General features: G+C 34.9%; 2 protein-coding genes across 2 annotated transcripts in view; one reads left to right on the plus strand and one right to left on the minus strand.

The window, feature by feature from the left end:
- Positions 1-1040: 1040 nt before the first annotated feature.
- LOC137616760 (alpha-N-acetylglucosaminidase-like) overlaps positions 1041-25000 on the minus strand; it is a 511993-nt gene continuing 488033 nt past the window's right edge. Inside the window, exon 19 of the mRNA XM_068346760.1 lies at positions 1041-1360. Within this exon, the coding sequence (XP_068202861.1) occupies positions 1041-1360 (320 nt within the window). The remainder of the gene's footprint in view (positions 1361-25000) is intronic.
- Positions 5017-16993, plus strand: LOC137616726 (piggyBac transposable element-derived protein 3-like). Its single transcript, XM_068346730.1, is given in 7 exon segments — positions 5017-5087; positions 6565-6723; positions 7183-7300; positions 11997-12105; positions 14912-15079; positions 15278-16071; positions 16073-16993. Coding segments are annotated over 7 exon segments (2340 nt in total).

Genomic DNA, 25000 nt, shown 5'->3' on the forward strand with positions numbered 1-25000 from the left:
TAAAAACTTTCCACTTGGTTCATGGTCATTTACACACATTTTCTCATCCCACTGTGCGTCAATTTTACTCCCTCTAATTTTCCATTCTCATAATCACAAACGATCTTACTAACTTATCTCTCTATGTGTGCATTCATAACCTAATTTCATTTTCAAAATTTTTTTAATACTTATGATAATTCTAACTTGTATTAAGTCGGAGGAAAAATTTGACTATTTTGTCCGTAACTCAAATTTAAATTAATTCTAACTTAATCTTCAACCTACTCATCAGATATACCACTTGCACTCCTCTTTTCAGCTTATACCTACCAATTTGATGTTCCACCTTCTCTTTGTTATAAATAATCTAGCAAAATCTCTTTCTAAAGTTTCATTTCTTTCCAAAATACATGTCTAGCTCGAATTTCTTTCCCAGCACATTCCCAAAAACTCTCTATTTTTCTTTGTTTCAGAAACTCAAAACTATCAACACTGTTATTTTTTCCTGTTAACCGAGTTTTCTTATAAATAACCTAAAACTACCATTAAATACAAATATACAGATATAAACATAATACATATCTACTGTATGCGCACACATACGCCCTCAAATTCTGGTTAGGTAAAATAAATATAGAAAAAGAATGATTTATTAAACGACTTGGTATGTCGATGATAATGACTTCGAAGTATCATTGTCCTGATATCATTGATGATTAATGAGACTATATAGAATTTTTTTAAAACAAGTTGTTAATTACTCTTCTGTTATAAAATCCTAATGCATTACATATTTCGTTCAAGGTTAGTTTTCTAGATTAAATAAACATGAGGTGTATTTCCAGTTTTATTGTGCAGAAGTCTTCAAGTTACGGCTTAAAGTTATTTATTAAAAACAGTGCTGTTTGAAACCTTTTGCATTAAATTTTTGCTTTAATACAATCTTTCATGACCTAGAAACAGAAATCAACCAGATTTTGAATACTAAAATGATCTATTCAATAAACTTATTGATATATTGATAAAGAATCAATTACTTTGCTCTAGAATCTAAACGCTTACACAGTAATGTTCCATATGCTATTTTCAGAATCCTTTTTCTCTTTCTTATTTACCATGAACTTCTTTTGGGCTCTCATGACCGGTAAGTGTTTCGATATCTCCATTCCAGCGATGCCGTCTCTACGTCTTGCCAGCTTGTTTTTATGTTTCTTCCTCCTCTCAGTTTCTAGTGACTTCATGTAGGTTGGATTAGAAACTGTCTTGAGGTATAAGCTTTCATCATCGTGCTGTTTCAATGGGTAATCATCTTTGAAAGCTGCGTTGAAAAACGGCCGATATTTTAGGTAAAGAAGAAGGGCTGTTGGTATGGTGTTTCCTGAGAGATATAGAGATAATCATATATAATAATATATAAATTAATCATCATTCAGTTTGTGGAATTGGAGAATATATAATAGCTAAAAGATTTAAATTATTCTACCTAAAGGGTGATTGTATCACACAAATGATGTTTCATCAATTCTTATTATTTTTCTTATTTCCTGAATAACAAAGGGAAATAAATGCCTTCATGTTTAAAGGCCGCTTATGAATGGCAGAAGGGGCAATGACACTGCCCTTTCAAGTGGGATAATGCCTTAGAGACTGACCATATATACATATGATCGGCACCCAAGCCCCCTCCCCACCCAAGCTAGGACGAAGGAGGGCCAGGGAATGGCTGCTGATGACTCAGCAGATACACCTATAGGCTCCCCAAACGCCCCATTTTTAGCTCACAAGGATGGTGAGGTTGCAGCGACCAAAGGAACTAACGAGTTTGAGCGGGACTTGAATCCCAGTCTGGCATTTACCAGTCAGGGACGTTACCACCTCAGCCACCACAACTTGCTTATACTTATGCGTTAGACTAAAGGAATCTAAATTCTAACTTTCCAAAATAAATATTATTTTGGGTTTCAGTTTGTTAGCAAGCGTACTGGCAAAGACGTCAATCTATTTAATAATATACATGCACTTAATCTTATACTAATCGTTGTTTTAACTATTAAAAAAAAAAAAATAATAATAATAATCAACGCAAGCGATGGTCGATTTCTAGAACTCCCTTTATCTGAATTTACTTTATTAAAAACGTAATATTCTCAAAATAAACATACATCTTGTTTGGTAGTGCCATAACCTCTGTACCATGGTCTTCCATTGCTTTGGGTTAGAGTTCTCTTGATTGAGGGTACACTCGGGCACACTACTCTATCTAATTTCTCTTCCTCTTGTTTTGTTAAAGCCTTTATAGTTTATATAGGCAATATTTATTTTAATGTTGTTACTGTTCTTAAAAATACTTTATTTTCCTTTTTTTCCTTTCCTCACTGGGCTATTTTCCCTGTTGGGGCCCCTGGGCTTATAGCATCCTGCTTTTCCAACTAGGGTCGTAGCTTAGCAAGTAATAATAATAATAATAATAATAATAATAATAATAATAATAATAATATAATTCCATGACCGTACATCTGAGTAGCAGCTAAAATCCTTTTATCTATCATGTTCAGAATATGGCAGAATAATACAATGCTACCAGTTTGATCTGAATGGAACTGAATTTAATTTTAGGCCTTAAGCCAAGCACTGGGGGATCAAAGGCCATTCAGCGATGCGTAATGCAAAATAATCAACCATACCTGTATTCTCACAACATTTGGTTTCACTTCATCTTCAAAAACCAATCACACAACTATCATACAATAATCTATAAATGCAAAATAAGGAGAGATTAAAGGATTAAGAAAATAAATTAATAAAATTAATTAAAGCTTATGATATAAACAAATACTCAGTATACATTTTTTTTTCAAGTTCAGGGTATTACAATTTTCACCCAGTATATCTCTTAAAGGTTTGTCCTGGAGCTAAACCCACAAAAATACCAAATGATTTTATTTGTCTCTCTGGCTAATGAGCTCCAAAACCTAGTTTAATTTTGGCTAATTCCTTTATAATGCTTAACTTGTAAGTCAGTAAATATGAGTTAATAATCATGTATGAACTTCTCCGTCTTCCTTCCTGAATTCTCCGAATTGTAAGGTTTGATTTTCATTAACATTGAAAGTTTCTTGCTTGGTTCGTTGTGTCATCACAAAACTGCAGATCTTTCGAATTCCAGTAATTTTTCTTTAAACAGTTCTCCTACCACTGGAAAGGGGTAAGGATAGCAATTTCTGGAAACTGTTTCAGGGCGGATCCTTCTTCATTAATCCTAACATCATAGAAGCCATAGAAAACGTGTATTTCTTTAGGTATTAGATACTAGAGTGATGTACCCGAATGATAAAGGATGGGGGTTGATCATAGTTTATTATTATTAATTATCATTTTTATTATAATTATTATTATTAATTATTATTATTATTGATGATAATTATTATTATCATTATTATTAATTATTATTATAATTTCTTATTGATTATCAATTACTTATTATTACTTATTTATTAATATTATTATTATTATTATTATTATTATTATTATTATCATTATTAATATTATTATATTAATTATTATTATCATTATTATTATAATTATCATTATTATTATTATCATCACTATTATTATTATTATTATTATTATTATTATTATTATTATTATTATTATTACTAATCATTATTAGTTATTAATTTTTATTAATTATTAATTATCATTATTACTTATTTATTAATATTATGAATATTGTTATTATCATAATTATTGTTATTATTATTTACTATTATTAATTGTTATCATTATAATTATCATTATTATAATTATTATTATTTAATATTATTATTATCATTATTATTATTATAATTATCATTATTATTATTATCATCACTATTATTATTATTATTATTATTATTATTATCAATTATTATTATTATTATTGTTATTATTATTATTATCAATATTATTATTATTGTTATTATTATTATTATCATTATGATTATTATTAATTGTTATTATTATTTCATTTATTAATTACTATTATTAATCACCATTATCAATTGTTATTAATTATTAATTATTTTATTATTCTATCATCATATAATTATTATTATTATTATTATTATTAACCATAACTGGGTATCATCATCATTATTATTATCATTTTATTATAATTATTATTATCATTATTATTATTATTATTACTATTATCATCCCAAGGTGGAAAAGCAGGATGCTATAAGACCAAGGGCTCTAACTTGGAAAAATAGCCCAGTAAGGAAAGGAAATAAAGAAAAACATCAACTAAAACAGAAGTTTAAGAATAAGAACATTAAAATAAATATTTCATATATAAACTATAAAAATAACAAGAAGAAGAAAAACAAGATAGAATAGTGTGCCTAAGTGTATCCTCAAGCAAGAAAACTCTAACCCAAGACATTGGAAGACCATGGTACAGAGGCTATGGCACTACCCGTGACTAGAGAGCAATGGTTTGATTTTTGAGTGTCCTTCGCCTAGAAGAGCTGCTTACCATAGCTAAAGAGTCTCTTCTACACTTACCAAGAGGAAAGTAGCCACTGAACAATTACAGTGTATAATGTATTAACGTAACTTTTACTTTTGTTTACGTCAACCTTGTTACTGCATTTTTGTTTTATGTAAAATTAGCATAAGATTTAGTTAATAAGCCTTCAATTGTAAATTTAATTTCGTTTCTTTTGTAGTGCTGTTTTAAACTCCTCCCCGCTCGCTTAAAGATTTATAAGTGTCTAGTTTAACGCTTGTTTCTTTTCTGTGTTTTTCGAGTCCTTGGTGAGAAGAGACTCCTGTGTCTACGTGCAAGAACTCAATTGTTTGAAGAGACAGTTCGAGCTCGACGCTCCTTGGACCTACTGCAGCCGCTGGCTTATGTGAGCTTTTCTGAAGATTGCGACACCAACGTTTGACGGCTTTTACCAGGTGCATTTCAGCCATCTGCGGTGATTTGCAATTCCTGTGTGTTCCCTTCTGCGGTCCGCCGACGTAGGAATCCCAGCTTCAAGGTGGACGATGGAGAAACACTGCTGTCAACACATTCTCAACATAGGCAGTTGCGGGAGCTTTGGAGCTCGTGGTGACATGTAGGGAGGCAGTTGCCAGGGAGGAGATATTGTTTGCCTTTTTTTGGGGTTGGGGCTCTATTTCCCTCCCTTTGATGATGAGTCCTGCTGAGCTGCACTCCCTACGGTAGCTGAGTCTTAGTGAAGTCGCTACCTTGGTTGGAGCAGGGGCTGATTTCATCCAGCCCCAAAGTGTGAGAATACATATTTTTTTTTTCTTGTGTGTGAGGTTAATTATTGAAAGGTTCGACTCTCTCGTTGAGAGTGTGGTGTTTCCCGTTGGGGAATTTTGTTAATTGTTAATCAATCTCTCTCGCTAAGAGTGTGGTGTTTCCCGTTGGGGAATTTTGTTAATTGTTAATTGTTAGTTGTTAATTGTTAGTTGTTAATTATTATTTCTGATTGTTCGGTAGTCACAAGGCTGACTGTTCTAAATTTTGTTGTTATTAAATTTTGTTAAGTTTTCCTAAGTGTTTTCGTTTCCGCTGACCAATTATCTGCTGGGTATTTTTGTAAACACTGACCTCTCTTATCGTGCAATAAGAACTTGCACCATGGCTAGACAAGGGTCATAATATATTTGGCGACCATGACAAGATCGAGAGCTCAGGGTATCCAGTATTTTGGTCGGTGGAGCGACACTCGGATGTACTCTTCAATATTTATTTTTATTGTTTTAGTGTTGCCTTTCTCCCCTGAATTTTTTTTATTTGTTTTACGAAGTGGAGGAATTTGTTTTTGATCCAGCTGAACTTTTCAGGTTAGTTGATTTGCAAATGCAGAGAGTTGCGAAAAATGGAGTTTGAGGAGAATGAGCGGGTAAGGTGTCATGAGTTGGAGATAGTGAAATTAAATATAGAGATGGCTAGGTTTCAGGGGGCCAATTTGATAAGTTCCCCTAAACATACCTTCCAAGATCGGTTTAATATAGGTGCTGCACTAAAATTGGTGACAGTGTTTGACGAAAAGAATGTCCCTGATTTTTCAAGGCATTTGAGCGTGTGACCTCCCGATTGCCTTGGCCCGCAGAAATGTGGACTGTATTAATACAGTGTAAGTTAGTGGGCAAGGCAATGCGGGTGTATAATGCCTTGGAGGAGGGAGTGGCTCGGGACTACCAGAAGGTGAAACTCTTAATTTTAAAGTCATTTCAAAGTCTTACAACTTGGTCCCTGAGGCCTACCACCTCTGGTTTCACAACCATATGAAACACCCTGGCCAGTCTTTCGTGGAGTTTGCGCGCGTCAAGGAGGAACAGTTGGACGACTGGCTAAAAGTTGTCGGATAGTCACTTTCGTTGCGCTACGTGAACTGTTGCTCCTTGAGGAGTTTAAGAAGGCCTGTAGCAGGGAATTGAGAGTTCACCTGGAGGAGGTAAAAAGTGTGAAATTGAGTAGTGCCGCACAGTTAGAGGATGAATTTGTATTGATTCACCGTCCAGGTAGTGGTAGTTTTTCGTATAAGACTAAATAATCAAACATCTTTCTCCCCCTAATAGTGGTAGAAGAGGGGGAACCTCCTCATCAACTCCCCATATCCCTAAGAATATTAATTCTAATTCTTTTTCAAGTGATAGGGATGTGGGTAGAGTCCAAGGATGTCCTCCTCCCCCTAAAGATTTTGCTAATAACGACTTCCCAGGTGGGGGAAATAACAGGTATAATGGAAATAGAAGCTCAGGCTGTAAATGAAGCTGTTTTTGGTACAACAAGACCAGGCATTTCCAAAACCAGTGTAATGCTCGTAGGATGTACCTACAGCGCAATAATCAAAGTCATGTAGCATTGGTTAATAATAAGTCAGAGGTTAGTAGCAGTAGTCCTGTAGACAGACCTGTAGTAGATCGTAGTAGTGTAGTAAATAGTAGTAAGCCTAATGCTCCTAATCCCCAATCATGACTCAAGTATGACAAATATGTGTGGCCTGGAAAGTTGATTTTTGCCTTGCGTGTTTTCCAGGTGAAGTTTTTTAGGGACACTGGTTCTGACCGGTTGTTAGTCATGAAGAGGGCTCTGAATGGTTTTGAAAAATATACTGGAAATTTTGTATTGTTGGGAGGTTTTCCGGATTCAGTTGTGTCCGCTCCTTTGGTTAATGTCCGTATGCCTTTTCCAAGATATGATCACGTCACTGAGTTGGCTGTGGTGGATAGTCTACCTATCCTGGGTATTGATGCTATCTTGGGAAATGATATGCTGGATAGTGAAGGACGGGAGCTGTTCCCTATATTATCAGTAAATGCTAGTCCCGTGGCTGTAATGACTCGGACCGCAGCAAAAGCTGCTAATTTACTTGATGTGGAGAGCGATGATGACTTAATGTTAAGTAGTGCAGAGTTAAATGTTTTAAGGCCCGGCCCAGTAGAGAGTAGTTGCTGTGATGTAGTTAATATAAAACTTGATTGGGACAGAGCTGCTTATATTAAAGCTCAAAAAGATTAATTTAATTTTGATTTGGGCGATGCTGAGGATCTGATTAAACCTAGGTTTGGAGTTGTAAAGGGCTTATTATATAGGTTTAGTCATCCCGCATCTGATAATTTGAATAAAACTGATCGGGTGGAACAGATTGTGGTACCTTCTCAATTCAGAAATTCTGTTTTGGAGTTAGCTCATACTAATTTTTTTTTCAGGTCATTTGGGTGTGTTTAAAACTTTTCATAGCCTGGCTAGGTATTTTTGGTGTCCTGGAATTAAATTGAGTGTGAAGCAGTTTATTAGAGAGTGTGAGACTTGTCAGGATATGGGGAAACCATATCAAGGGACCCTAAAGCCCCGTTGCATCCCATACCTGCTATAGGTGATCCATTTTCTGAGTTAGTAACTGATGTGGTAGGTCCCTTACCCAAAACTAAAACAGGTTACGTATATTTACTAACTATCATGGATAGAGCCTCTCGCTTTCCTGAAGCTATACCTATGAGGTGTATTACTTCCAAAGTTGTCTTTGGAAAATTAATGGATTTCTTTTCCAGGTATGGTTTCCCTCGTGTAATTCAGACCGACTGCGGGACAAATTTCACAAGTAAGATATTTAGGGGTAAGTGTGCTAAACTGGCCATGCAACACGTTACCAGCGTACCTTATCACCCGGAGAGTCAAGGGGTGGTGGAAAGGTTCCACCAAACCCTCAAGTCTGTCCTGATAAAAATATTGTTATGATCATGATAGTGACTAGGACAAAGCCCTCCCTTTTGCCCTCTTTCCTATCAGGAATAACCCTAACTCTTCCACTGGTGTAGCTCCTTTCGAGTTGGTATTTGGGCAGAAGGCTCGTGGACCATTGGAAATTGTTTTTGAAATGTTCAAATCCAACCGGCAGGAGCAATTAAATATTAACCCTGGATAGGTACGCTCCTCGGACACCCCTTTAAGGGTATACTCGGACGCGAACGACCCCGACGCCAAAAAAAATTCTTGAAAAATCAGTTTTTGCAGTAACCTCCTTTTTTCTTTTGCCAAAAAAACTTCAATGAATGCTTAAAACAACTGTAAAGATAAATACTACTCATCTGCAGAAAAACTATTTATTATAAATATTTAAAAAAATTAAGTAGAAAAAAAAAAGACCTGACATAAAAATTCATAAAAAAAGTTTATACATATATACACAAATCCTTTTAGGAATTGATTCTTGAATGTTTAGGACACATCTTGATGTATTTTGGATGAAGTCAGACCCATGGAGGTGAAGATCTGAAATGAGAAAAAAAGGGTAACTTTTTTGGCTAAAAAAATTTGTCCAAATTTCATGAATTTTTTTGGGTACCCAAATGAAATAGGAAGTGGCTAATTTTTTTAGGGAATAAACATATGTTATCCTAAAATAGAAATATGTAAAAAAATCTTCATTATTTTGTAAATTACATTTATATCAGGGGCCATATCTAAAGGTAATTTTTTGAGTACTTAGAAATTTCGTAAAAAAATACATATATTTAATATATAATATGATATTTATGCAGGTAAAAATATACCAAAATATCACAAATTCTATAGGGAATAAGAATATATATAGATAGGGCAGCTTACGCTTCGGATATGTCCACAAAATGGCCGCCAACCACACTGACTCAGACTCCCTAATCTGCCACTTGAAATGTAGGAAGGGTATGTCAATTTCAAGGTGTTATTTACTAATCTAATTATTATTGGATATGCATAAAAATTGTATGGTGGGTTGCTGGATAATTGTCGATTATTTTACGACTATAAAATTAAAATTCTGACCCAAAAAAATTTTTTTGAAGGGAAATAAAATCGAAAAAAAAAAATGTAAAACAATATAATATTTTAGCTAAAAAAATTTGATGATATTCAATCAAAAAAAAAAGTAAACAAAATTTTCCGACAAATAAACATCTAGAGGAATCATTACTCTGTGATAGTTCCTTAGTACGTAGTAATTTTGAAAGAATTGGGAAAAAACGAAAAAATGGCAATCACCGGAAAATCGAACACATACCTATATATACGCCATATCTGGCTAAAAAAAAGATAGGCATGGGTAGCCAGATCATCTAGAAACACTTTCCAACACTATATACGGCATTTCAGAAAAAAAAAATTCAGCCACGTGCTAGGCAAACCATCAAGGCACATTTTCCGACAAATAATCATCCAAATGAATAATTACTCTGTGATAGTTCCTTAGTACGTAGTAATTTTGAAAGAAATGGGAAAAAACGAAAAAATGGCAATCACAGGAAAATCGAACACATACCTATATATACGCCATATCTGGCTAAAAAAAGAAGATAGGCATGGGTAGCCAGATCATCTAGAAACACTTTCCAACACTATAAAATTATAAGTTTTGCGACACTACTTGCCAATTCCTTACGGTAACATGACTAAGCAAAAAAATGCAAAACAAATAAAAAGGGGCAATCGTGGAAAAATGGCCATTCTAATATACGGCATTTCAGAAGAAAAAAAATTTCAGCCACGTGCTAGGCAAACCATCAAGGCACATTTTCCGACAAATAAACATATAAATGAAATATTACTCTGTGATAGTTCCTTAGTACGTAGTAATTTTGAAAGAAATGGGAAAAAACGAAAAAATGGCAATCACAGGAAAATCGAACACATACTTATATATACGCCATATCTGGCTAAAAAAAAAATAGGCATGGGTAGCCAGATCATCTAGAAACACTTTCCAACACTATAAAAATATAAGTTTTGCGACACTACTTGCCAATTCCTTACGGTAACATGACTAAGCAAAAAAATGCAAAACAAATAAAAAGGGGCACTCGCGGAAAAATGCCCAACATTCTAATATACGGCATCTCAGATAAAAAAAAAAGACATGCACGTGTTAGCCCAACCATCAAGGCACACTTTCTAACACAAACATGAAAAAAAAATCAATAATATACGGCAATTCCTTACTACGTAGTAAATTTTTACAAATATTGAAAAAAAAACAGAAATTGGCAACCGCAGTTAAATACCCAATATACCAATAACTACGTCGTATCTGACAAAAACAAAATCACGCATGGGTAGCCAGATCATCTAGACACACTTTCCAACACTAAAAAAGCAAAATTTTTACGATACTATTTCGCAATATCTTACGGAAAAATGACTTGGCAAAAAAATGAAAAAAAATGAAAAAGGGACACTCGCGGTAAAATGCCCGACATTCTAATATACGGCATCTCAGATAAAAAAAAAAGACATGCATGTGTTAGCCCAACCATCAAGGCACACTTTCTAACACATAAACATGAAAAAAAATGAATAATATACGGCAATTCCTTACTACGTAGTAATTTTTACAAATATTGAAAAAAAACAGAAATTGGTAACCGCAGTTAAATACCCAATATACCAATAACTACGTCGTATCTGACAAAAACAAAGTCATGCATGGGTAGCCAGATCATCTAGACACACTTTCCAACACTAAACAAGCAAAAGTTTTACGACCCTATTTGGCAATATCTTACGGAAAAATGACTTGGCAAAAAAATTAAAAAAAATGAAAAAGGGGCACTCGCGGTAAAATGGTCCTCGTGGTGATGAACGACATTTTAACTAAAAAAAAAATCATGCACATGGTAGCCAAACAATCCACCAAGACTTTCCACAACTGATAACCTATACAAGTTGCACCATTCTACGACAATTTCATAATACGTAATAACTTTGATAATTATGCAAACTACCTTAGAAGGGTAAACTCGGTCGCGAACGACCCCGACGCGTCTCAGAAATCGGGGAAGGAGTACAGCTACAGCAATGCACATCTGGACACTACTAGAGCGTGTAGGGGAGACACCTCCTGCAGGTCGATCACCCACAAATTCAGTCACGGGGGTGAGTCACGTGAGAAAAACCTGTTTTTTTTTTACGCTCGGGGTCGCAAACGACCCATCGTACCTATCCAGGGTTAAAAGGTTTGTGGAAGACTTGAAGGGAGGAATGGTTAGTGCCTGGAAGTTTGCCAGGGAAAATTTGGAACGGTCCCAGCCAGTAATGAAGAACAACTTTGACAAAAAGGTAAAGGTACGTTCATTTGAACCTGGGGAGCTGGTTTTTGTGCCGAGTATGGACCCGGATAGTTTTCTCGAACCAAGATATAAGGGCCCTTGGAAGGTTTTGAGGAAACTGTCAGAGGTTAACTAAGAAATTGAAGCTCCCGGTTCAAACCGTAAATGTAGAATATTTCATGTTAATCGTCTGAAACTTCATATTGGTAAGCAAGGTGATCCATTAGCGTTAGTGTCCGAGCCTGTATCTGTGGTATTTGTGCCTCCCAAGGACTTTGACAAGTTAGGGTGTCAGTTTCCTTCAGATGCATTTGGTTGAAAATATGCAAAATTTGGAGATGTTAAAAAGTAGTTGAGATCATTTAAATGTTAACAAACGGGAGGATGTGCTTAATTTAATTTATTCCTTTGCATGTCTTTTTCAGGATGCTCCAGGTAGGACAAATATTTTAAGTCATGACATTGATGTAGGTCATGTTTCCCCTGTGAAGAAGAATCCTTACCAGCTGAAACCAGTAAAATGGGATTTGGTCAGTAAGGAGATAGAGTACATGTTGAAACATAACCTTATTTAACCATCTGTAAGTCCTTGGAGTTCTATTGTATTAGTAAAGAAAGAAGACGGTAAGTTCTGCATGTGTGTGGACTACCGTAAAGTGAACACCAATATGAAAAATTATTCTTTTCCTGTCCCTCGTATTGATGATTGTCTGGATCGGATTGGTTCTGCCAAATTTATTACTAAGCTGGATCTTTTAAAGGGTTATTGGCGGGTTCCATTGTCCGACCAAGCTTGTGAAATATCTGCATTTGTCACTCCGTTTGGCCTATGCGAGTGTAAGGTTATGCCTTTTGGAATGAAATATGCTGCATGTACTTTTCAAAGGCTCATGAATAGGGTAATTTGTGGTTTGAAAGGAGTGAAAATTTATATCGATGACTTGGTAGTATATTATAATGGCTGGGATATCCATATGTTAAGGTTACGTAAGGTTTTTGAAGCCTTTAGGTCTAAAGGGTTAGTTGTTAATTTGGCTAAGTGTGAATTGGGTCAGGCCAAGGTTTGTTATTTGGGTCACAAAGTTGGTTTAGGTCAGGTGGATCCAAAACAAGGTGACCTCGAGGCAATTATAGATTTGAAAAGGCCTGGTAATGTTAGAGAGGTAAGAAGAGTGCTGGGCATGACGGGTTATTACCGCAGATTTGTGCGTAATTACTCTGATCTTGCTCAGCCTCTAACTAGTTTATTAGAAAAAGGAAAAAAGTTCTAGTGGTCGGATCAGTGTGAAGAATCTTTTAATAACCTTAAATCAGAATTAATTACTAAACCCCTTTTGACTTCCCCAGATTTTCAGAAGCCTTTTATTATAGCAGTAGATGACAGTGACGTCGGCATTGGAGGTGTCCTTTTTCAGAGAAAGGAGGACGGTGTTCATCCTGTGTTTTACTATAGTAAAAAGCTTCTGGCGGCGGAAAAACGTTACTCCACTATAGAAAAGGAAGCTCTCTCTTTGATCTGAGATCTTAACTACTTCAAGCCGCACGTGAAAAATTTTTCTTTCTCGGTTGAGATATGGACAGATCACAATCCTCTGGTTTTCATCGAGCGGAAGGGAGCAAACCAGAGGATTTTGCGCTGGGCCCTTTTTCTGCAGGAATTCAATTTGGTTATAAAACATGTTACAGGGACTGACAACAAAATTCCTGATACCCTTTCTAGAATTTAGTGTGCTTGCCTGATCCTTCTCATACGCCGCCTTGCTCGTTTCTCCATTGAGGTTGTATAAAAAAAAATTTGTTAGGATGTAGTTCTGTTTAAATGATAGCTTTGTAGATAAAGTTTAGGAGGTTTCTTTAGGTGGTATACACTAGTGTTTTATAAAGGTTCACCTAAATTAATTATTGATTTGTCCCAATATACTAGGACTTTAGATTGTATAATAATATATATGACTTTTTGGACTATAATGCAGGTGTATTGTAAGGTGTATGTCTGTGGGTATACCTGGAAGTTTATTTAGGTTTAGCTAGGTAGGTTTGTTTCCATAAAATTGGAGATTTTTTTTTGGACGAAGCACGCTAATATTGGATCTTTAAAATTATGGTAAGCTATATAAAGCTTTTGGCTTGTATTCTTTAAGGGTACTTTCAGTTTGGTTTTAGGTTTATTGTTTCGCCATTATACTTATTGTTCTTACTTTACAGGTGCATTTCCATTTTTATATATATATATATATATAAGAAAATAATTTTTGTTTACATTTTTTTTTCTACGGGGAGAAGGTATTATGTATTAACGTAATTTTTGCTCTTGTTGACGTCAGCCTTGTTACTGCATTTTTGTTTTATGTAAAATTAGCATAAGATTTTGTTAATAAGGCTTCAATGGGAGCTTTGGAGCTCGTGGTGACATGTAGGGAGGCAGTTGCCAGGTAGGAGATATTGTTTGCCTTTTTTTGGGGTTGGGGCTCTATTTCCCTCCCTTTGATGATGAGTCCTGCTGAGCTGCACTCCCTACGGTAGCTGAGTCTTAGTGAAGTCGCTACCTTGGTTGGAGCAGGGGCTGATTTCATCCAGCCCCAAAGTGTGAGAATACATATTTTTTTTTTCTTGTGTGTGAGGTTAATTATTGAAATGTTCGACTCTCTCTCGTTGAGAGTGTGGTGTTTCCCGTTGGGGACATTTGTTAACCCTTTACTGCGCAAGCGGACGAATTAGTCCGCTAATTAAAGTGTAATGCTGTTATTATAGGTTGGTAACTTTGTCTGCCCACATTGACTAATTCGTCCTATTACTAGATCTCCCTCCTCACTGACTCCTCCTATTATTACCAACATCAGCACCAGTAATAAACAATCTTTCGGAGGGTGAGGATGTGTTGATTTTATCCTCCATACTCCATAATTTTTTGCTCAAAATGGATGAAATACAAAGTAAGTAAAGGTACTTAAAATTTATTTCTTGATAAAGGGGTAAATTTCCTCACTTATGAAAGCAATGTAACAAGTAAATACTATTTGTTTTCTGTTTTATTATTGTTTTTAATTAGTGGACGTTTTAGTACAGTTGGGAACATGGAGTGTTGATAATTATAGGCCTAATTAGTCCAACTGGGCATAGCAGAGAAAGACCTTGTTTTCTTTCAATATATTATTTTATATTCTCAAATATAGAGATTGTCATGTACACATATTATTATTTTACATCATTGCCAACATCTTACCACCACTATCACCACTGCTAAAGCAATATCTAACACCACCACCTCACCAACCACTACATACCAACCATCATCACTATTATCACTTTTTATGACAATCTACATTACCTCTTTGACTAGATATTCCAAAATCTATTTTCTGTGGAAGAAGGCTGCACAAACTAGCTACCAGAAATTTGGAATGCATTCAGGAAATTGAGCTAGATGAGGTACTAAGTGCAGAGGAAGCTGATGATAATGATGAACTACCCATTACATCGGAAGACTTTCATCAAGATATGGAGACTGGTAGGATTGTTCTCAAGAGTATTTTTTTGTCATCTTTGAAATGCTTTGTTATTAAAAAAAAAAAATAATCGGTACCTGAAATTGATGGAAACTCGTTAAGCCTAATGTAGAATAAAGGGTCTGTTGACTATACTGAGGAAGAGAGAACATAGTTTTCAATTTATCTTCAATTAATTCTTAATTTATTTTTATATGAAGATGGTGAAGCTCCAGTGCTTGAAGATAGATCCACATTTGATGCCGGAATTGAGGATACTCCTCATTCCTTTGATGAAAATGAGACTGTTGTACTGGAAATAAGTGCCGCTTCAGAAACACAAGGAACATTATCATCAGGAGCCTCTACCAGGAAAGTAAGAAGTAAATCAAAACTTTCTTCTACTTCATGGAAGGTAGCTGATTCTGAGATATCTTCATCACATGATTATCTTGGCCAAGATCCGATATTCAATGATGACCTACGGCAGCCATTCCAGTATGTGTGTGACTTCCTTGATGATGACATTATGGACATTATTGTAGCACAGTCAAATCTCTATGCAATTCAAAAAAATCCAAACAAACCTCTAAATGTTGACCGTAATGAACTAGAACAATGGTTGTTGGGTTTGAGTATCTATTTTTCAATAAGTAAACTTCCTAATATCAAAATGCATTGGTCAACCCAGCTGGGTCCTCTTAGAGAAATTGCTGCAGATGTTATGAGTCGTAACAGATGGGAGGAAATAAAATCCAAATTTCATATGGTTGATAATTCGATCCTCGATTCAAATCCTAGAGGAAACAGGGACAGATTATTCAAAGTCCATCCCCTTGTTGATAAACTGAGAAGCAAGTTTCAGCAAATACCAATGACTCAAAATCTTTGCATTGATGAACAGCTTGCTCCTTTCAAGGGGGATAGCAGTTTCAAACAGTATATACCTAGTAAACCCCATAAATATGGGTATAAGTTTAAGGTTCTTGCACACAGTCAGGGTATGACCTATGATTTTTTTGTCATATACTGGGAAAACTGATCCAGTCGATGACCAAAATGTTCCTGACCTTGGTGCTAGTGTCAATAGTGTGTTACATTTGGCTCAAGTAATCCCTACACACTGCAACCATCTTTTATTCTTTGATAATTGGTTTACCTGTGTGCCACTAATGCAGCACCTGTCTACCCGGGGTATTTGGTGTTGTGGAACAGTGCGTGTTCTTCGCTTGCCAGGAATAAAGAATTCGAAGGATGCTGAGAAAGCTTTAATGAAAAAAGGTAGAGGTTCGTATGAAGAGCTAAGAAGTACAGGTGAAGGATGTGAGGTTACCTATGTCAAGTGGTACAATACTAAAATTGTGAACATTGTGTCAACTTTCGCAAAAGCCTATTTCGTCAGTAAGGTCTCCAGGTATGACAGAAAACTCAAGTGTAGGATTGATGTAAACTGCCCAGACATTATTTGGCAGTATAACAAGTCAATGGGGGAAGTTGACTTGGCTGACTGCCTCATTTCCCTATACAGGATAACTATAAGGTCCAAGAAATACTACCATCGTCTTATTTTCCACATGATTGATATGGTAATAGTAAATAGCTGGCTACTATATCGACGAGATGCTGGAAATATTCATATACCAAAGCCAGATATCCTTCCCCTTGCAGTCTTCAAACTAAAAGTTGCATTTGCTTTCATGAAAAGAGGAAAGTCCTCAGGAAACCTAAACAGAGGCAGACCATCAAGCCTGGAGGGTAAAAGTAAAAAACGGAAGATTGGGCGACCTGCACAGGCAATTCTTGATAAGCTTATTCGATCTGACCTTGTAGGACATTTCCCCTGTGTTGATGATGTAGGGAGGATTTGCAAGAATCCAGAATGTAAAGGAAAAACAAATATTCTGTGCATGAAATGTAAAGTGAACTTGTCTCAATAAGAATAACAACTGTTTCCTAAAATTTCATGCACCATAAGTAGGAAATGAGATGACAAGGAGTTTTATATCTTGTACCATTGTTCCATTCAAAACAGAAGCAAGTAAAAAATGTATCAGTATATATCATTGAAATTATGGTCATAATATTCTTAATTATTCAATTACATTCTGATTTCAAGGAAAATTACATGGTGAAAATTTTAAACACTAAATTTCTAATTGATTATTGAGTCTTTCGCCTAAAATATTGATAAGTAAGCATCTAGTTTTTGTCATTCGTGCACTTAACTCCTGTACAAACTTTCTACAATGAAATATTAAGGAAATTGAAAACAAGTAGTTTCATAATAACCAATGTTTTTAGAATTTTACTGCTAAAGCTGTGGAGTGGATTGGCTGTTCTGATGCCCGAGTGGACTAATTAGTCCTCTAATTCTAATTATATAATAATAACATAAATAATAAAAACAAAATTATATGTGTATATATTGGTGCTATATAAAACTATTGAAAAGGGAGAAAAAAAATTTTCTTAAAAAAAAAAAAATTGGGCAGTAGAGGGTTAATTGTTAATTACTCTCTCTCTCTCGTTGAGTGTGTGGTGTTTCCCGTTGGGGAATTTTGTTAATTGTTAATTGGTAGTTGGTAGTTGTTAGTTGTTAATTATTATTTCTGATTGTTCGGTAGTCACATTGCTGACTGTTCTAAATTTTGTTGTTATTAAATATTCTTAAGTTTTCCCAAGTGTTTTCATTTCCGCTGACCAATTATCTGCTGGGTATTTTTGTAAACACTGACCTCTCTTATCCTGCAATAAGAACTTGCACCACGGCCCGACACGGGTCGTAACACAGTGCAATAGTTAACCCCTTGAGAGAAGAATTGTTTGGTAATCTCAGTGCTGTAGGGGATATGAGGAAAGATGAGAATGTATAAAGAATAGGCCACACAATTCGGTGTGTGAGTTGGTAAAGATAAAATGAGCCATAACCAGAGAGAGGGATCCAATGCAGTACTGTCTGGCCAGTCAAAGGACCCAATAACTCTCTATTGCTAGTATCCTAACGGGTGGCTGGGGCCTTGGCCAACCTACTACCTACCAGAGAATTTTAAGGTGAAAACGTTTTTGGAGTGACAGGCTGAATAATCTATCCAAATACCACTATTGCACTTTGAAATCAGATAAGTTTTCAAATGTTTTGAAAATAAGATTGCTGTGGATATACAGTTTCTTGGTATTAATTTGAACGAGGGCATCTAATTTAATGTTGTTTAAATAAATATAATCTTGTTGAGCTAAGACTGTTGTTTCTATTTCTAATTTGCTTTAGTGTCTTCAAAAACTATATTGAAATCTTTTATTTTGCTTGTTTATACTTCCTCTTGCAGTTTATTTATATCCTTGTTTCATTTTTTCACTGGGTTATTTTTCTTTGTTGGTCCCCTTGGGTTTATACCATCTTGCTTTTCCAACCAGGGTTATAGCCTAGCTTATAATAATAACAATAATAATAAAAATAATAATAATAATAATAATAATAATAATGATAATAATAAAAATAATAACAATATATTTCATTAATTCTGCTTTAAACCAAGCATTTTCTAAACCAGAAATGACATTTTTGGGAAGGGAAAACTTCATCAGAAGAAAGGGTAACAAAGAATTTTTTTTTTATCAAATGAAAAAAAGAAAATAAGCCATATGATTTTTTAGAAAATGAAACAGCAAAGACAAATTGATAAATTAATAAAGAAATGAAAGCATATATAAGAAAAGGACGCAAATTAGATTAGTGAAAATACGTAAATAAAGTTGAATATCAAAAATTAAGTATTACTCATAGAATTAAATTAAAGCCAAAGGTTGAGGGAGGTATATATAGGAGCAGTCAAATTATAGACAAAGGCTTATGATAATAAAACATAACACCACAATTAACCAAGTTAACGTAAGTGGCCATGCTGATATTCTAGTCAACCAAACAAACCAATGTTGGGAGAGCATGGGGAATACCAACAACCAAAGAAATTAATATTACAATTATTATGCTTTGACCACGACATATTCATTATTGTTTTGAAAAAAAAATTTTTTTTTCAAAGAAATAGTCTTTTTTTAGTTACATGAAGTGTAATGATCCTTGCTCTAAGAGTTTCTCTCTCTCTCTCTCTCTCTCTCTCTCTCTCTCTCTCTCTCTCTCTCTCTCTCTCTCTCTCTCTAGCAAAATACTTGATGTTTTACGATCCATAACTGTGAGTACTGATTCCGAATATATATATTTCACATACCTTCAAGTTTTTATATATATATATATATATATATATATATATAATATATGAATATATATATAGTGTATATATATATATATATATATAAATACACACAAATAGTATATATACATACATACATCCATTATATATATATATATATATATACTGTATATATATGTGTATATATGTATATATATATATATATATATATATATATATATATACATATATAAATATGTATATATACATACACAACACACACGCCTGTGCGGGCGCGTAAACGCGAACGAATGTATAGCAATATTATAATAAGGAAATACATTTGTTGTTTATTACCAAAACAAAATTATCCTTTTAGGAGTGTAGGAACTTTTAATGTGTAGTAAGAATGAACAGAAATTTGATAGGAAGAATGAGAAGAAAAGTAAAAGTGATGTGAAGAAAGAGAAGAAAAAGTGTCAGGATGAGAGCGAGGATGATCATGAATGGGTGAAAGTGGTAAGAAAAAGGGTAAGAAGGGAATGGTTAAGGATAGGAATTTAAGTGTTGACGTAGATTCCTTTTATTCTAGCAGTGATGAGAGCAGTGAGAATGAACGTGATGTGTGCAAGACTGTGTTTATGAGAGAGTTACCTCGGTGTGAAAGGTTCAATGAGCATAGTAGTGGGGATGTACACGAGTTTTTCAAGGAGTATGAGAGGTATTGTCAGGATAAGTATGGTGATAGTAAGAGAGTTTGGGCTAGGGAGTTAGGAGAATATTTGACTGGGTATTTGTTGACGATGTATGGTGTGATAATGAGAGTAGGGAATGTTGATTATGAAAGTGTGAAAAAGAGAATAATTGAGCAGGTAAAACGTATGAAAGGGAGTGTTAGGTTTAAGCGTAAAAATTATTCTGATGAAGCACGAATGAATGTAGGAGAAGCAATATCGATGTATGTATGTAGGTTAGAAACGTTAGCTAAGAAGAAGTATGGGGATGAAGGCATAAATGAGAATAAGAAATTAATGAAGAAGTTTTTGGCTACTGTACCTGAGAATTTTGCTGAGTTTATTAATTTGAAACGGAAGGAGAAAATGAGGTGGACTAAAGAAAGACTGACATGGGATGATATTTTAGAGATAGTTGAGGATTACGAGTTGGATAGGTGTATGAAAGAAAGCAAATCTGTGAGTGTAAGAACTGGAAGAGGAAAGTGTGCCGGAATGTGTTAGTTTTAGAAATGCTGTTATGAGAGGACCGATGAGGGTATCTTATAGTTTAGTAGATAGGAGTGTTAGGGCGAGTAATTTGGGAATACCTGTAAGGACAAATGAAGGGTATAGGCAAGGGAATCAGGTTTGGAGGGATAGGAGTGCTAGTGTGCAGCGAGGTAGGTCAGGTAGTTGTGTCCGTGAAGAGAACTATTATAGGTGTGGAAAAGTAGGACATAAAAAGAATGAGTTTAGATGGGCGTAAGGAGCATGTTTCAGGTGTGGAGAGACAGGGCATCGTATTAGTGAGTGTAAGAAAGAGAAGGTGGTTAAGTGTTATCGATGTGGTATGACTGGGCATATAGCAAGTGAATGTAGGAGTAATCGGTTGAATGTGATTTGCGGCAATTGTGGTCAGAATGGGCATTATGCGAGGATGTGTAGAGAGCAGCGTGCTAAATGTTCTGAATATGGTGTAGATGGGCATATGGCTAGGGTTTGTAGAAAGAAGCGATTAGGCCAGCCAGGATGTTCAGGAAACTCGAGTGTAAGAGGGTTTAGCTGGGCGAGTCCTCTGTGTGTGTGTGGAAGGAATAGGATCAATGTTTGTGAGAATGGGATGAATAATTGGTTGGAAATGAGCAAGTATGAACCTAGTATGCATGAGAAATTAGGGCTGGAAAATAAACAATTAGTGTTAGTTGAATATAGGAAAAAGAGGCGTTTGAAAGTTTTAAATGAGGAGAAAGTGCAAGGGAAATTTATAGGTATAGGTAAGAATACGAATAAGTATGACGGGTGTAAATGTGCAAGTGAGTGTGGAAGATAAATGTATTAATACAGATGAAACGTGGCTGAGTATGAATGATACTTATAGTGTGTGTGGCTTTTCGTTATATTATGTAAAAGAAAGAATGAATAATGCGAGAATGAGAGATAGGAGAATGATAGGTAGTATGAATGAATCTTTTATTAAAGTAGAAAATGGTTTTGATGAAATGGATGAATTGCTGACGAAAATAAGTGAGATTTTAGGGCCAGATGATAGTGAGGTAGATGGGATAGTACATGATATATTAGATGACATGGATTTAGATAGGAATAGTGTTAATGTAGCAATGATTGTGATAAGGAAGAAGTGAATGATAAGAGTGTATGAAGGCCCAGTTACTCGGAGCAGAGGTCCCATCCCCGACTGTGACTGGGTAATGAAAAAAATAATGTAAGTGGTTGTGTGAAAATGTAGTAGGATTTGGCAAAGTAAGGGGGGAGGAATGTGGAGGATTAGTTTTCATTTATTTTTACTTATTTTTTGTTTGCCAAATCCAGAGAGAGAGAGAGAGAGAGAGAGAGAGAGAGAGAGAGAGAGAGAGAGAGAGAGAGAGAGAGAGATTGTGACAGCGAGCAAAAAGTAGTTAGTGTATTGATTGTATGTTGTGAGAAAGACTGTTGGTATAAATGAGATTGTTTTTTTATGTTTTTAGCTAGGTTACGACAGTGGTGAATGTCTTGGGTGAATGGCTTTTTTTATTCGACTGCTGCTAGAGGCGGTTGTGTATGTGAATGCTGGATTTACTTTATTAACATTATTATATTATTCGACCAGGGTTGGAAGTGATTGTTTATTTTTTTGAGCCGTAATTCCTCCTTTGGGGATATTTTTATGTGGATTGATAGTGGCTGACCTGGCCTTTAATTGATTGTGTTAGACTGCTCTTTCGAATTGCCCAACTGTTGATGACCTGGCCTGTTTATCAAGATTACGCATGATGATGATGATGATGATGATATCCAGGACTCCAATCAGGGAGGTAGTTGCGGAAAATTACCGCACAGTGTATTGCTAACCACAAAGCTGTGGTTGTGTGCAGTAAAAGACAGTTCTGCTGTGTGTAGACGGCTGTGTTGGTGTCATTAAAATATATCATATAAACACATATTTGGGTGTTGGTGTGTGGTTAATTTTAAGTTTAGTTAGTGTTTTATTTGAATGGTGTTAGTTTGTATGTTTATGATTAGGTTTAGTTTGTAAGAAATAGTTTAAGTGTGATTAATTTGGTTTGAATTATTTTAGTTTGTAAGAAATATAGTATTAAGGTTTATGTTGTGTTTCTATGTCCTTTTTGTCTAAGAGTCCAGTTTATGATAACGTAAGGGGAAAGTTTTTATTGAAGAGAAATTTGTCAGAGTGATTCAAGAGTGTGGGGTTTGTTCTTGTGACATCCCGCCACACTATGAGGAATTGAATTAGTTGCTTTCCTTATGCAAACCCATCTAGATGCTACGTTTGAATTTCCTCATATTCCCCTCCTAAAGATTCGGCAAAATAAAATTTCAAAAGACCTGTTTCCGAGACTTGATTTTCCAGATTCATGTAGACGGGGACCCGTCAATAGAATATGGTTGTTTGTTAACGAACGTCTTTCAGATTTGCTTTCTGGATCAATCCCAATCAGCAAAGATATTCCAGAATCCAGAACCTTTGAATGTCAACGAAGCATCTTCAGTGAATCGGGCAACATCTTGGTGCCAGAAGATGTGTAATACATGGCAGTCTTCTTCTATTCACGAACATTGTCTGACATACTGAAAAGCGATATCGACAAAGGAGGAGCCAATGGGTTCGGTGTGGATTATAGTTATTGCGGGTCTTTTAGGAGATTGGAATCCTCAGGAACTATTCATGTATACAGTAGTTTACAGACACACACACATACACACATATCTATATATATGTGTGTGTATATATATATATATATATATATATATATATGATATACACATATATAATATATATACATATACAAAAATAGACATAGACATGTACCCGACCCGTCAAAAATGACGGTTAAATATTTAGATAGATATGCACACACACGTTCACTCATCCCCTCTCACCAGGGTATGACTACTCCCTCCGCGCCATGGACGAGGGCCGGGGATAGCTGAGCGTGACCAGGAAGAAATATGTATGTATGTATATATATATATATATATATATATATATATATATATATATATATATACATATATATATATATATATATATATATATATATATATATATATATATACCATGTATATCTTCCCTTAGCGTGCTTTTTTCCCATTCGTATGGGGTAACACCGTCGTAGGGATTGTAATTTCAGACACTTTTCCCAATCCCGGGATTTCGAGAAAAGATTAGTGTTTTCGAGAAAAGATTAGTGTTTTCCCGGAATCCAGGGAAAATCCCGGGATATCCATGGATTTTATAAAATATTTATTTATGAACTTAAGGAATAAAATATTGCAAGATACTTATAGCACGTGATCATTTGATTATTTTCAAAGCATTGGCAAAGACATATCCGCAATATATAATGCAAAAAAGAGAAGAGTTCAAATGAAATTAACGAGCAAAAAATTTAAACTGATTCAACACATTATTTTATGCAGTTATTGCTCTTAAAATAATTCAAGAAAGTGGCACATCTCTTTACGATTGTATGCAAATATCTTATACAAATAAATGCTTTTGTAATACAAACCTGGTGAGAGAAAAATTATCAGTGTTCATTACAAATAACCAAATTCTTTAATAAAAAGGATTGTAATCACTGTATAAGATCACATGCTTTTTTTAATATAAAACTGATGAGAAAAGTAGGAGTAATGTCATCACAAAACACTAAAGTCTTAAATAAAAAGGACTGTTCGTCTTCAAACGACTCCGAAAAGTGTACACTTACATGAATCTGCTTCTATGGAAGTTATATGAAAAAAATTAAAAACTAGAAAACTATATATTCATACATCGCTCTTTTGATAAAATAGCAAAAGAAGGAAAATAATAAATTTTGCTTATAGCTGGTACTACAAACTACAAACTATTTTTAGTTGAAATATGAACGAAGAAAAGAAATGATTGACACTTTTATCACTTAGACGAGTTCCAAGTTTGGTGATAAACAGTACTAAAAATCACTTCTTTCTTCTTCTACAGATGGGGTCGGTATGCTGTAGATTCTAATGCAGCTGTTTTCTTGGTTATGTTTGCTACCTTTTCTCCCGTTGCTTCAAAAATCTCAAACACTTCAGTTATGCTTCTGCCAATCACCAGACTTGTTTGAGCTCTTTTAGGGATATACTCTTTGTTTTGGATTTTTATTGCTCCCTCTGGGTCGACGGACTGAGGCATTCTTTCTTCTTTGGATTTGGAGAAAGCAAACATTTTATCAGTCTTTCCGTCAAAAAGGCGAATAAAAAGGCATTTTGCTGCAGACAAAATAAAACTTTCGTTGGCATTTCTTCTAAGTCGCATTTAAACCAATGATTAATACCTGTTAAGTGCCATCAACCATGAGAGGATCCCAGATTTAGACAATCACTGGCACATGATCTTACCAAATGAAAGTATACATTTCTTTACATGCTTTAAAAATGAAGAAAAAGCCTCTGAACTAAAATTGTTTTCACTCCTCCCTCTCTTAGTACTTGATAAAGATCAATTTCATATATATCAATAACAAATTGCCTCAATTTGTACTCGATTCCT

Source organism: Palaemon carinicauda, chromosome 22, assembly GCF_036898095.1.
Source record: "Palaemon carinicauda isolate YSFRI2023 chromosome 22, ASM3689809v2, whole genome shotgun sequence".
Lineage (NCBI taxonomy): Eukaryota > Metazoa > Arthropoda > Malacostraca > Decapoda > Palaemonidae > Palaemon > Palaemon carinicauda.